General features: G+C 46.8%; 1 protein-coding gene across 2 annotated transcripts in view; it reads right to left on the bottom strand.

Annotated features, from left to right (window-relative positions):
- Nucleotides 1-12,482, bottom strand: part of DIP2C (DIP2 acetate--CoA ligase C (putative)) — a 367,574-nt gene that overhangs the window by 12,365 nt on the left and 342,727 nt on the right. For both annotated transcript variants that reach the window (XM_087826047.1, XM_087826049.1), the window contains one exon: nt 11,438-11,499. In XM_087826047.1, the coding sequence (XP_087682173.1) occupies nt 11,438-11,499 (62 nt within the window). The remainder of the gene's footprint in view (nt 1-11,437; nt 11,500-12,482) is intronic.

Genomic DNA, 12,482 nt, shown 5'->3' with positions numbered 1-12,482 from the left:
TACCCAAGAGGTGAGGTTCCAGGGGGCAGATGACAATGACAATATTAGCACGAGACAGAAAGAGAGGTGCCCTAGCAAGGGGAGCGCTGGGGGCTCGGGTTGGGCAGGTGTCCTCAGGCAGTGGGCTCTGGTTGAGGGCTCCACGTGCTCCGCAGCTGAAAAGCTCTCACTTAGGGAAAGGCTGCCGTGCCTCCCATCCAGCCTTCAGTGTAGTGTCTCACACTGCTGGGGACAAAGGTGGCCATCCTGGGGTGAGTCCCTGTGGGTAGTGGTCAGACACAGGAGGACTGACATCTCTTCAGGGGGAGAATGGAGAGAAAAATCTGGGGCGGGAGGGGGGTGTTGCCCGAGTAGCTGTGGCAGTAACTTGATGAGGTAGGTATAAGAACTTACTGGAGCAACTCTGGATCAGGTAGTAACACAAACATCTTTGGTATCTGTCCTAAGACCTTGATGCTGACAGCAGGAAAGAAAACCACCTAGATCATATATATCACTTCAACTTTTCCAGAATTGCCAAAAGGCTTAATGATGTTAATCTTCAGAAACACAGTAAGTGGTCACTGACTATTGTCAGTGAAATGACTTATAAGGAAACCAGTTTTATTACAGGGTAACGGGTACAAACAAGAGTTAAGTTCCTATGACATTAATACAGAATTAAGAGCCCAAAACACTTTCAGCACTCAGGTAGCACTGTGCTAATTTTGGTGGGTTTCTGTGAAGAATTACCATCAGAGCACCACTGAAACCTATGGAACTTTAGCTGGTAACAGACCACTCAGAAGCAGCACTTGTAGCTACGCGTGAGGCTCGCAGGCGTTTCAACGCTGTCAATGACCAGTGAAGCCTGTAGCCCAGGAGGCCAGGCTGTCACATTGAGCTAAACTGGGCTGGTTGGAGCATTCAGGGTCCACGAACAAGCCTGTGTCCAATGCTGGCTAGCCAACTGTGGGATCTGGGTACTGGCAATTTGCTGCAGATGGAGAAAGTGCCAGGGAAATGAGGCCAAACAGGCTGGGAAAACTATGAAGGGGGTGGGGGTGGGGGCGGGGGCAAGGAAAGAGGGACAAAATGAAAGGGATCCTACCACTAGACGGCCTGGCCTCTGTGTGGTGGGGCTACTGCTGTGGGCCAAGGGGCAGCTGGCCAACGGCTGGGCTGGACGTCCTACAAAGTCCAGGTGGTCAGGCTGGGAGCAAAACTCTTAGCCAAAACTGAGGGCTGCTTGGACTAGCTTCTACTCTGCCAGTTGTCTACTTATAGCCACCACTATTGTAGAAACCCCTGCCAGGCACTGTGGACATGCTGAGCAGCTCTGGCAGCTGCATTATGACTGGGATAACTTCAGAGAGGGTACCTGGTGTAACAAGGCAGCTCAAAACAAATGTCCCTGGACTCTGGGATTGGTGCCCAGGACACCCATGGCTGTTCCTCTCTCCTTCCCCACAGGTTCTGCCTGGCCTGTGCCTGGCCTGGCCAATATGGGAGAATAAGACAAAGGCCTAATTCTCCTTCAGCGAGTGGGGCTCCTGGCTGTGCCCAAACTGCACATGCCTGCCTACCTGACCAGCAGGCCTCCGCTGCCCTCTTTCTGCCTTTAGAGTTTATCTTGTCTCCTGTCCTTCCCTGTATGACCCTCAGCCTCCAAGAAAGCAAGAGAGATGGCATCTCAGTTGGGTTCTCAGCTGAAATATGGACAAGAGGAGGATCTACGTTAGGATCTTCTTTTCTGGTCAGTGTGACACCAGTGTCAGAAGGGCTGCTGGAGTCATTCAGGGTTGGTCCTGAATGGAAGAACTATAGGTTCTGGTAGCAAATGCCACATGGACTGCCCTTCATCCCCATGAAAAGAAACAGCAAAAAGAAAACAAACACCTTTTTTAGAAAAAGGCAAAGCTATGTCTTTTGGAAGGGCTGGGAGGTACACTTGCAACACATGTAGGGAAAGACTGGAGTGGGAAGGGCAGCATGCGGTGACAGGTGGCCCGAGTGAAGCCCTGCTTGTCCACTGACCTCCTCAGGCCAGGAAGGCGCTGCTCACAGGCTGGGCTGCTGGCAAGTGTAAGGAGTTTCAAGCATACAGCACCTACATGTGTCTTAGCCAGGTGAGCTGTGAGAGCTGTGGTGTTGTCACTAGCACTACTCAGTTGTGAGGTTAGAAACAAGCTACCTACACAGATGTGAGGTGGCAGAAGCAGGCTGCCTGCGATTGGGCCAGAGTGCGGGGACGGAAGGAGTTGTATGAGGGAGAGGGAAGAACAGAGAGGGGACAGGCGCACAGGCCACTCCGCCACTTGTCAGTGAGGGGCTTGGCTCCATCCTGCAGTGAAGGCAGCTTGAACCACCAAGTGGGCCGAGCAAAGCAGTAAAAGAAACCCTGTCCTCAGAGCAGTTATTGCCAAGTCTGAGCCAGGAACAGAGACCCGCTCTCGAGACTCCGGCTAACCTGGCAGAATATGCTTCTGATAGTTCAGTCCTGTGGCTGGGCCCTCACTGCCCCACATCCCCGTGCTGGCCCAGCTGGCTCCAGGAGGGAGACCTCCCAAGGCTGAAGTCGGGGTCACTCTGTGCACTGCTTCTCCCATCAGGCTCCCGCTGGCTGTGCTAGTGTCTGAAGGAAGCCTCAGGCCTGGCCTTGTCTTACTCTCATCCCTGCCGTTTTCAACTCAAGTACAAACCCTGAACGTCACAAAACATGTTTTCCCATGTGGGCTGTTACATGGACTCAACGTGTAGGCTTTCACTAGACAGCAAGATGGAACACTGGCACGGGGAGATTTGCCATCAGTTATACAGTCCCTCACTGTGCTGTCCCTGAGCTTCTCCCACCCTGACCCGAATTTCACCGTGAAAGGCTGTGGCCAGCAGAGCAACGCAGCAAGAGGTCTTCCTGCAAGGCTTTCCTTCGCTGCCAGTGCTTCTCTAACCTCGAAGGAAGGGGTGGGGGTGCCACCATAATCTCACCTTCTCTCCAATCCCCAACACCTATCCATACACCGGGACTCTCGCCAAAAGGAGACTAGTGTTTTTGCCTCCCTGGGACAGGCCTGCTTGCTGACACCACCCCACATGGCCTAGTGTCACCCGCTGGCAGAGTATCTGTCAGACCACTGGCTCTGGAGAACTTAACAACCTAGATTCACACGATCTGCCCCAATAGGAGTGATGGAGTTCCCAAAACTGCCACCAGAGCCGGTCACTTCAGAATCATGGACAACAAACCCTGTGTGGACCTGACCCAGTGGACATGGTCAGGAGGGCAAGGGGGCGACCCCGTCTTTGCTGGCCACGAAGCTGCCCAGCAATGGGTGCCCCACGGTCTCTCCTGACCTGAGGACCAGCGCCATCTGTGCCTTCAATTGCCACAACCCATGCAGCCACACCAGACACAGACTTGGTGTCACACTAGGGACAGGAAGGAACAGGATCCAGAGCAATCCGCTTGTGTGAAATCCAGCTTCTATGCAGCCAGCACGCCACGGACATGCTGCTAGAAAGCCAGCCAGACTTTTAATTTAACATGAAACTACATCTTCTACCAAAAATAATCTGAGGCATTTAAGAGACCCAGTATAATATAGTAAGACCATTAGAACAAGTTTTTTAGAATCCCAAAAGATGGGATGTAGTTGAATATTCAAAAAGCTTAGGTTAATGTAGGTTCTGTGATTGGATTTAGTGACTGATCAGCTTCCTGTACACTAAGGCAAAGAGAATTAGACAGGGTTTACTGTCAAAGTTTGGATTTTAACATCTTGCTATTTCCTTTGCTGCTAGTAAAGCATATGAGAGAGGACCATTAGAAGCACAAGAGAAAAAAAATCAGTACTTAATATAACACACCACATTCACACACCCACAAGAGTAGCAAGACAACACACACACAAGAAAGGACCACTGTTTTGGCCTCAAGACCACTGGGAATGAGACCGGTGCTAAAGTTGAACAAGCTGATGCATATGAGCCCTCAGTCCAAGAATCTGTTTAGAATTCATACATTTAATGATGTCAAATAAAAAATTATATTTGTGAATAAGAAAAAAAAGGACCACTGTTGCTAAAGGAGGCTCTCCCCTGGAACCAGTGGCAGGTGCATCATGAAAGCCCAAACCAGGTAAAAATTACCCTAAAATGAGTGGACAAAGAGCATATTTAATATGACAACACTGTCCAAACAAAATACCTAAGCATGTGGGGTGAGTTTTATAAAATCACAAACCTAACATGTCCTTTCCACCACCTCCCCTCCTTCCCCAAATCCAAACTTTTGTAAGCCCTTTCCTTGTCCTTCCCTCAGATGAACGTGGTTCTGCATCCAACCAGCCAAGCCACGTGGCCAGAGCTGGTAGCTACTCTGTTCAGTGAGGGTGGAACAACTTAACAGGGTCTAAAGGTGGAAGTTGAACGAGGAGGCCGACAGGGAAGAAAGAGGGTTTTCATAGACCTGCATCTTCTTGCTGCCCTATTTTCTTTAAAAAAAAAAAAAAAAAATTATAGATTTTTTTTTTTATTTTTGAGAGAGAGAGAGAAACATCGACCTGTTGCTTCACTTATTTATACATTCATTGGTTGCTTTTTGTATGTACCCTGACTAGGGATCAAACCCATAACCCTGGACGACACTCCAACTGAGCTACCTGGCCAGGACCCATTGCTCTATTTTTATATGATACCTATCAACATGTGCAATTGGCTATTTAATTAAAAAGTGCAGCATGCCTGTGTAGAAGAATAAGGAAGAGAAGAGACTGAGGACAACAGCTGCAGTGTACAGCATGGGATAGGGTGGGATTTTGTTTCCAGTTGAGAATCAAGTTGGTGGGATTAAATAGCAGGTTTTGTCCAGGAGGCAACCCTTCTGGTGCTAGGTGGTGGTGGCTGTACTGTCCAAAATGCTGCCACTGCTGGACGTGTCAGACATCACTGCTGGCAGGAGAGGCCATTGGTGAGGAACTTCCCTATAGTGAATACTTCGAGTACTTTGCCTCAGGCTTCATGTTCCATCCAGAAGTCAGCACCCGCAATGAGAATCAGAACTCACGCCAGTATCTGGACCAGATCCCGCAGACAATCTCTGAAAACCTGAGGATGCTGAACCACTGCTGGGTGTCAGGTGGACCCTTCCTCTTTCCTGCACCGGAGTCCTGACCACGTAGATATCAAGCTCCTCCTGCTGCCTCTGTGTCATGCACTAGAGGGTTCCTTTAGGCCTCAAACTACATGTCCTGCAAATGGTAGGCTACTGCCTCGGCCTGACCCCTTCCTTGGGTTTCTAGCCAGGTGAGTGATGGCAGGGGGGTATGCAGCCCCTGGAATTGAGCAGGAGCTGGACTTCCCACACAGTGTGTCCAGGAGGGCACAAATCCCACATTGCGTGTCTTCACACACACAGTGTGTCCAGGAGGGCACTGACCACAGAGGAGCATATTTCACAAGGAGAAATCAAGAGACTACTTTACAACTTTGTCTAGAAACAGAAATTTTAATATGTCTGAGGCAGCAGTCTGCAGTAGAAGACCCTTCAGGGCATAGCTTCCTGGGAACAAGTCCCTCCACAGTCACAGAAAACCTGGGACTAGCAATAGCCACGGCTGTGAGACCTGGCATCTGATTTTAGAGTTAGGGTGGCCAGATTTAGCAAACAAAATGCAGGATACCTGGTTAAAAGTGAGTTTCAGATAAATGACAAAAATTTTATTACGTATATCCTAGGCATATTTGGTATATACTTGTACTAAAAAAATCATTTCTCTTCTATATGAAATTCTAACTTAACTGGTTGTCCTGTATTTTATATGCAACCCCAATTCAGAGGATTTGTTGGAGGTCTTTGGGATAAGCTTTAATGAATAAACCAGTGGGACAAAAAAATAACATATTCACTGGATATTTTATTTTTAAAAAATTAAGATCAACTGAATTTGATCTTTACCCAAAAGATAAAAATTTCTTTGAAGAACCTAAAATATTCCAGAATAAGGAACATCTAAACAAAATTCACCAAATTTTTGAATTGCAGAAGGGAATGAAAAACATCACCCAGTCACTGAAAATCAGGTGGGAGGGGAGGATCCACTGACCAGGGGAGAGCATCAGAAGATTCTGGAATTCTCTCACTCAAAAAGTGAGGTCCTGAGGTGCAGGGACTAGGTTTAAGGTCATACCGCTTGCCAGTGCCCAGGTCCTGGCTCCTTGTCTGTGGCTTTTGACTTCTTCTCAGTACCTCCTGACACAGGGTGAGGGGAAGTTAGTATGAGATCTGAAGACAACACTGCAATGGCTTGAAGGCTGTACACAGTCTCCAAGGGATACTGAATGTTTGAAAGAGTAAGAAAATCGCGGTAAAGAGCTTCTCTCTCCCAGATCCTAAAAACTCCCTGGTGCAGCAGCTGCCCAGGGCGTCCTCAAAGGAGATTTGCAGAGTGATTATACTGTGTTAAACTGTGAGGAGGGAGACCAGAGAAATGGGAATATTGTCTTTTTATCATCCTCCAAGGGAGGATGGAAGCCACAGACTTCATGCAAGACTTCAACCCCACATGGGAGACAGAAGCTGGAAATTCAGCTCCAGATGAGCACATAAGAGACAATCTGTAAAATGGAAAGTCTTCTTTCTGTTCAGTTTTGTCCATCATTAAAGTCATCTGATTTTCAAGTATACTCCGTAAGAACTATTTAAGGAATGTACAAAAACCATGGTACATTCCTGATCTGTTGAACTTCAATTAGGTACTAGCCATTAAGTTGGCTGAACAATGAATTACAGACTGTGTTCATGCCTGAAGCTGGCCAGACACAGAAATAACGGAGGTCAATACTAATAGATGAGAAACAAATCTGTAAGTATAGTATATATAAATGTAGAACTGCTTAAGTTTATGCATCTGAACCTTACAATTTGTTAGGCATTGTCTTTTATGCATTGTTTATATGTATTAAATTATGTCATCATGGTAGCAATCCTTACAAAGTAGGTAGCATTATCACCATGTTACAGGCAGGAGTGAAACGAAGAAGCAAATGTGCTCAGGCTCACAAGCTAGAAGGGGCGGTCCTGAGCCTAAGTGAACGTCATGACATGGACTATGTTCACTGCTGCCAGGCTGCCCTTCTGGGCATCAGCTTGGTCCCTAGAGAGACTGGGAAAGTTAGGGAGTGGTCTGTGTTGGTGAGGCGGGTGCACATGGTGGACAGTCATCCACGTACACGTGACAGGAACTTAGACCTCCGCAGTGAAAAGATTCAGTAATAAAAATTAGTAGTAAGTGCAAATGCCACTGAAGGTCCTGCCCCAGGTCTGCTAGACAATGGTTGCACTGAACTGACAGAAGATGAGGTGCAGCCTCAAGCACTCTCCCAGCAAATCCTTTTCACACACACGGGCAACACAGTCACACTCACACCTACTCACACACACAGAACTGCCCAAGAGCAGGGCACTTTTGTTCTATGATCGTGGGCCAGCCACTGACCAGGAACAATTTACTACCCATGCTCTGCTGAGGCTTCAATTACGACTTCAGGTTAAAAGGAGTGAGGAGGCTATGAAAGTTTTCATTTAAGGCCTTTATGCAAACATTGTGTTTGTAAGATTTAATTCCTAAAACTATTTCTTTAAATGCTGAAAACTTTTCTCATTCTTATCTGAAGTCTGCAAAATTCTAGTGCTTAAGATCAAATTGAAAGTGACTGAGAGACTGTGAATTTGACTTAAATGAATTTACTATAAAGAATACTTTAAAACTAACAGTCCACCTTCAAATAGTCTCAAAACAGTTTCATCATTTCCCCCCTGGTGCCCATAGGAACTAAATTCAGTCCAGAAGCAGGAGAACAGATGTGAAGCAGAAATGTCCTCTGTGGCAACCTGGAGATAACTGAAAAAACAAAACAAAACACACCACACTGATTCCAAGGGGAAAAAAAAAAGTATTAAAAATAAAGGCAGAAAATCAGGTAGAAATCAAATCAATTTGGAAAACCTATTTGACACAGGTACTGACAACAGTGGTTGTGCTGTCACCTCCCTGGTGCTGACACATGCACACACACAATCTTTTTCTCCCGGGGGGGATGCATACACGTATTAACAAGTTAACCTTGTCCACATTAATTAAGTGGTAATTGGGCAGGTGTCCTGGGGCTCCAGATGAATGTATTAAAGCAACAGTAATTAATCCTGTGCCTGAACATTAGTACAGGTAGACAATGGAGATATGGGGGTCTGGTTCCTGACCACCACAATACAGCAAGTGTCGCAGTAAAGAGAATCGCAACCTTTTTGTTGGTGGAGGGTCTTGCCTTCAAAGTGTAAAAAACATGACATCTGCGGAGCACAATAAAGGTACGCCTGTACAGCTCAAGTTACAAAGACAAAAGCCCCATTAAAAAAAAAAAAAAAAAGGAATAGTAACAGGAAAGGGATAGAGTCACTATCTTAAAAGGCTCTCATGTTTCACCTCCTGCCCACTAGGGCCTTGGAGCAGACAGCTCCCTTCTGTGCCCCTGGATTTCCTTCGGTGGGGTAGAGAAGCGAGTTCTCCACGGGGAAGAGGAAGACACCACCTCACATGTGGCGCACAGCCCTCCTGCTTACCGGGCTCCCAGGGACAGCTTCTACCCCTGCTGGCACTTCCTGGGTCCCTTCAGGTTTTTTGTTTTTTCTTTAATCCTCACCTGAGGGTATTTTTTCCAATGCTTTTTCAGAGAGAGTGGGAGGGGGGGTGGAGAGAGAGAGAGAGAGAAACATTGATATGAGAGAGACACATCAATTGGTTCCCTCCAGCACGCACCCAGACCGGGCTGGGGATCGAGCCTGCAACCGAAGTACTTCCCTTAGCTACAACTGAACCAGGGACGCTTCAGTCCGCGGGCCGATGCTCTAACCACTGAGAAAACAGGTCAGAGTGCTTCAGGCTGGTTTTACTGTGCCATCCTGAGCATAGGGACACTGAGGTCACAGTGCCTGTCCAAGGACTGGAGGAGAGAGAGGAGCTGAACTCTGATCTGTCAGACCCCAGCACCTGTGTGTCACACTAGCTACAGCACAAGGCTCATCTGATGCCTGTTGATAAGGTTGGAAGTGATGCTGGAGATTTAAGCTAGATATTTTCATCAGGGAATGTTCACAGGAGACAGTATTTGAGCTTTGCTTGAAAGAATGAGAATTTCAACAGAGTGGAGGGAGGTGCAGAAAGAGGAGGGGCAGGGGGCAAGACTCATGACACAAGAGGGCCTTGGCCGTGGTGTCTGACAGTTGAGGGAAAGGGGCACTCCTGAGGTTTTCTGCCACCTTGGAAGAAGGGGCCCAGTAGGATGGGGCAGGACAATGAACCCAGCCCTGCCATCTAGAGAAGCAGGCTGTGAGCAACACCACTGCTAGCGATGGAGACAGAAAGACCTGGTCAGAAAGGTCCAGGTTCGAACCTCCAATCACTGGCTGTCAAGGAAAAGAGCAAATGAAGAGCACAAGGGTGAGGGCTAGGCACGGGGAGGGAGGACTGGGTCTCATGGCCCTGGCATGGGGAGGAGGCAGGGAAGGAAGCTGTGACTCTGAGCATGGGGGGAGCCGCGCTGGGACAAAGCACAGGAATTACCTGATGCCCAGGGCTTGGCGTGCTCTGGTTTCTATGAGTCACGCAATGAAGAGGAGGAGGAGGAGGTAAGCCCACTGCAAACCTTTTTGGTGTCTGATGAGCTCCCCTCAGCTCCCAGCCACGTGTCCTCCGACACAGGAGAGAACTGAGGATATGAGCTATAGGGCTGGGAGAGCGGTGCTGGATGGAGGGGTGACCAAGCCAACGAATAAACAGGGTTCAGGCATGGCTCTGAAGGCTGTCCCATGAGTGGCCTGGACGGGCGGATGGGGATGTCTGACCTGTCTGGTGCTGGGGCTGCTTGTTGGATCAACATTACCATTAACTGTAATAGTCACTGATATTACTAACAGTTATGTTAACAACACATAACTGCACAGCAACTCCCAGTTCACTGAGCACTGTTACTTCTATTTCGGTTGACCTCGTTAGGGACAAGTATGTCTGAGAGATTATTTTACAGATTAGGAAAAACCTGTCACTTGCGATGATTACGGATTTGCCAAGCTCAAAGAATTAGTAAATCACCAAGAAGTAAATCAGCAAGAAGTGTTCCCTAGGACTCATGTCTCCTGACTCTTCCTAGAGCAGATATTGGTCTGATACTGAAATTTTATTACTTTACTGCCATACACTGTACTTGTTCCAATATTATTTCACATTTGCCAAATCATACCTTTTCTTGGTAAGACGACTTGCCACACTGAAGAGAGCCAAGAGGGTGGGTCCAAAACTCATTAGAAAGGAGTCTTTATGTTTCTATCCTTTCCCAGGAAAGAACAACTCCCTAAGTCCCTGCTCTCAACCATCCTGGGTATTCTAGGACACTCATAACACAGAACAAGACACCGGCCCTTTTATGATTACCATTCCTGTAGATAAATGGGTTTGAACCTGTAGCCTGCTCTCTCAAGACCCGAAGGTGAGCAGCTCTCATCCACATGGTTTGACCATGCTTGTTCCTCATGTCTGAGGGCCAGGCTACAGACAGAACTGCCTAATGTCACTCACATGGGGTCTTTCATGAGCTACTGCTCACCTTTTGAAGTTATAAAGTTATTTTCAAATGATTTTTATAGAGTAGATTTGTTGGAAAGCCTAGACGCTACATTTGGAAATTTATATGAATTAGTTACTTGATCTCTTCCAAACTAAGTTTTGGAATTTTGAGGAAATTCCAGATGGGATCCGGCTACAGTGCTGCTGGTAAGCTCTGGGTGGGCCCTCAGCCCCCCAGGGGGGCTCCCATAAGACAACTCTAATCTCTGTGATTCCCTTGCAACAGTAGGGTCTAAAACAAGGGCTACAGAGACCAGGCAGGCAACTAGTATTTCCCTGGGCACTACCAAGTTCCGTGAGGGGAACTTACCATCATCCACCAATAATGCCACCCTTCATTCTTGCTCAAGGCTGCTTAGGAAGCTGCACAGAAAGGCAGCTTGGCTTGTGTTTTTGTTTTTCATGGAAGCTCCTTGACAAAAACTTTCAATTCATGTAAAGAAATGTTGCTATTTTATGAGGTGCAAAATGGTGCCTGACTGGAATGGCCAAGGAAAAGAATGAAGTGCTCTGGTTAAACTTACAAAAAGCAACTCTGATCGCACCTGGCTATGATGTAGCAATTTCCATTTGCATCTTAAGACAAAAAGTCACCTGGCCTATTGGGTATGTTAACAAACAGAATGTGGAGAGAGTATGAGTTCAAGCCGACTTGCCCACCTCCACTGCTTTATTCATAAGGTGAATGTAGTTGGAGTAGATAAACACTGCTTCTCTTTCTTTTCTAGATGGGGACCTGCACACCTGGCAACCAAGAAAACATCACAAGCACATCATACCTGTCGTGCCTCAGAGCTCTCATGTCAACATAGACGGTGGTTGGATCAGGTCCTGAGGTCCCCTGCAAGCAAGGACACAGTGCGGTTAACTCATGCATGTGTGGGGGGAACCTGGGTCTGTTTCCTACAGGCTAGTAAGCGTATCTTTGGTGAAATGAAACTCAATAAAAACTAAAAGCACTGAAACCACACCTCTCCAAGATAACCTGTTAACTTGCAGTTTGATAACCTCAATTCCGAAAGGAACTTATTAGAATAATACTGGGCTTCCACACAGCTTGACTGTCAGTCACATTTATAAACATAAGAGGCATGCCACACATCTTTTAAAAAAAAAAAAAAAAAGAAGGCTGAAACTGTCGAGGTGCCATCTGCCTGGCCAAAGCAGGCCGTCAGGATATGAAGTTTCACTCGCTGAGAAACTTGACCGTGTGTCCAAGGACAACATGTACATGAATGGACAGATTAAGAAAGAAGAGATAGAGATAATCATCTTGTTCCTTTTTGCTCTACTTGTGTCTTGGTTTTCCTCCAGCTCCAGGTTATTTCTGTCTGTGATGTAGGTCAAGGAGGTTGTGTGTTTATTGCTAATCAGCTGGGCAGCACTTGGTGGTCTGAGCTTTCTGACTACTTATTTAACCCAGGGGTCCAAAAATCTTATCTTGCACCATAAATCCCTTTAAAACATATGCTGAATTGACTTCTCACCAGTGAGCTCTGTCCATATAAGAGCAATGCCATTATAGCCTCATTATAGCCTCATTATAAGCCAAAAATCTATGTACACTTCTTGGGAAGGCAATGCAGCATCTTGGGTAGGAAAACATAGAACCTAAAACAAATTTGCCAATAAATAAGAGAGCCCTCAGAATTTATTTGAAGAACTAAAATTCTTCAGGAGAGAATTTTAACCTTGCACAAAGGAATGGTTATATATATTTAAAAAGATAAAAATAAAGACACCTTCATTAAGATACACAGTCTTGGTCATTGGGCTCTCACAAGACAGAGCACATGCAGCCAGCCTATAGCTGGAAGCTCGACA

The sequence above is a fragment of the Miniopterus natalensis genome, chromosome 1 (assembly GCF_054644295.1).
Source record: "Miniopterus natalensis isolate mMinNat1 chromosome 1, mMinNat1.hap1, whole genome shotgun sequence".
Lineage (NCBI taxonomy): Eukaryota > Metazoa > Chordata > Mammalia > Chiroptera > Miniopteridae > Miniopterus > Miniopterus natalensis.
The sequence above is the reverse complement of the archived record's forward strand: the minus strand, read 5'-3'. Positions and strand labels throughout refer to the sequence as shown.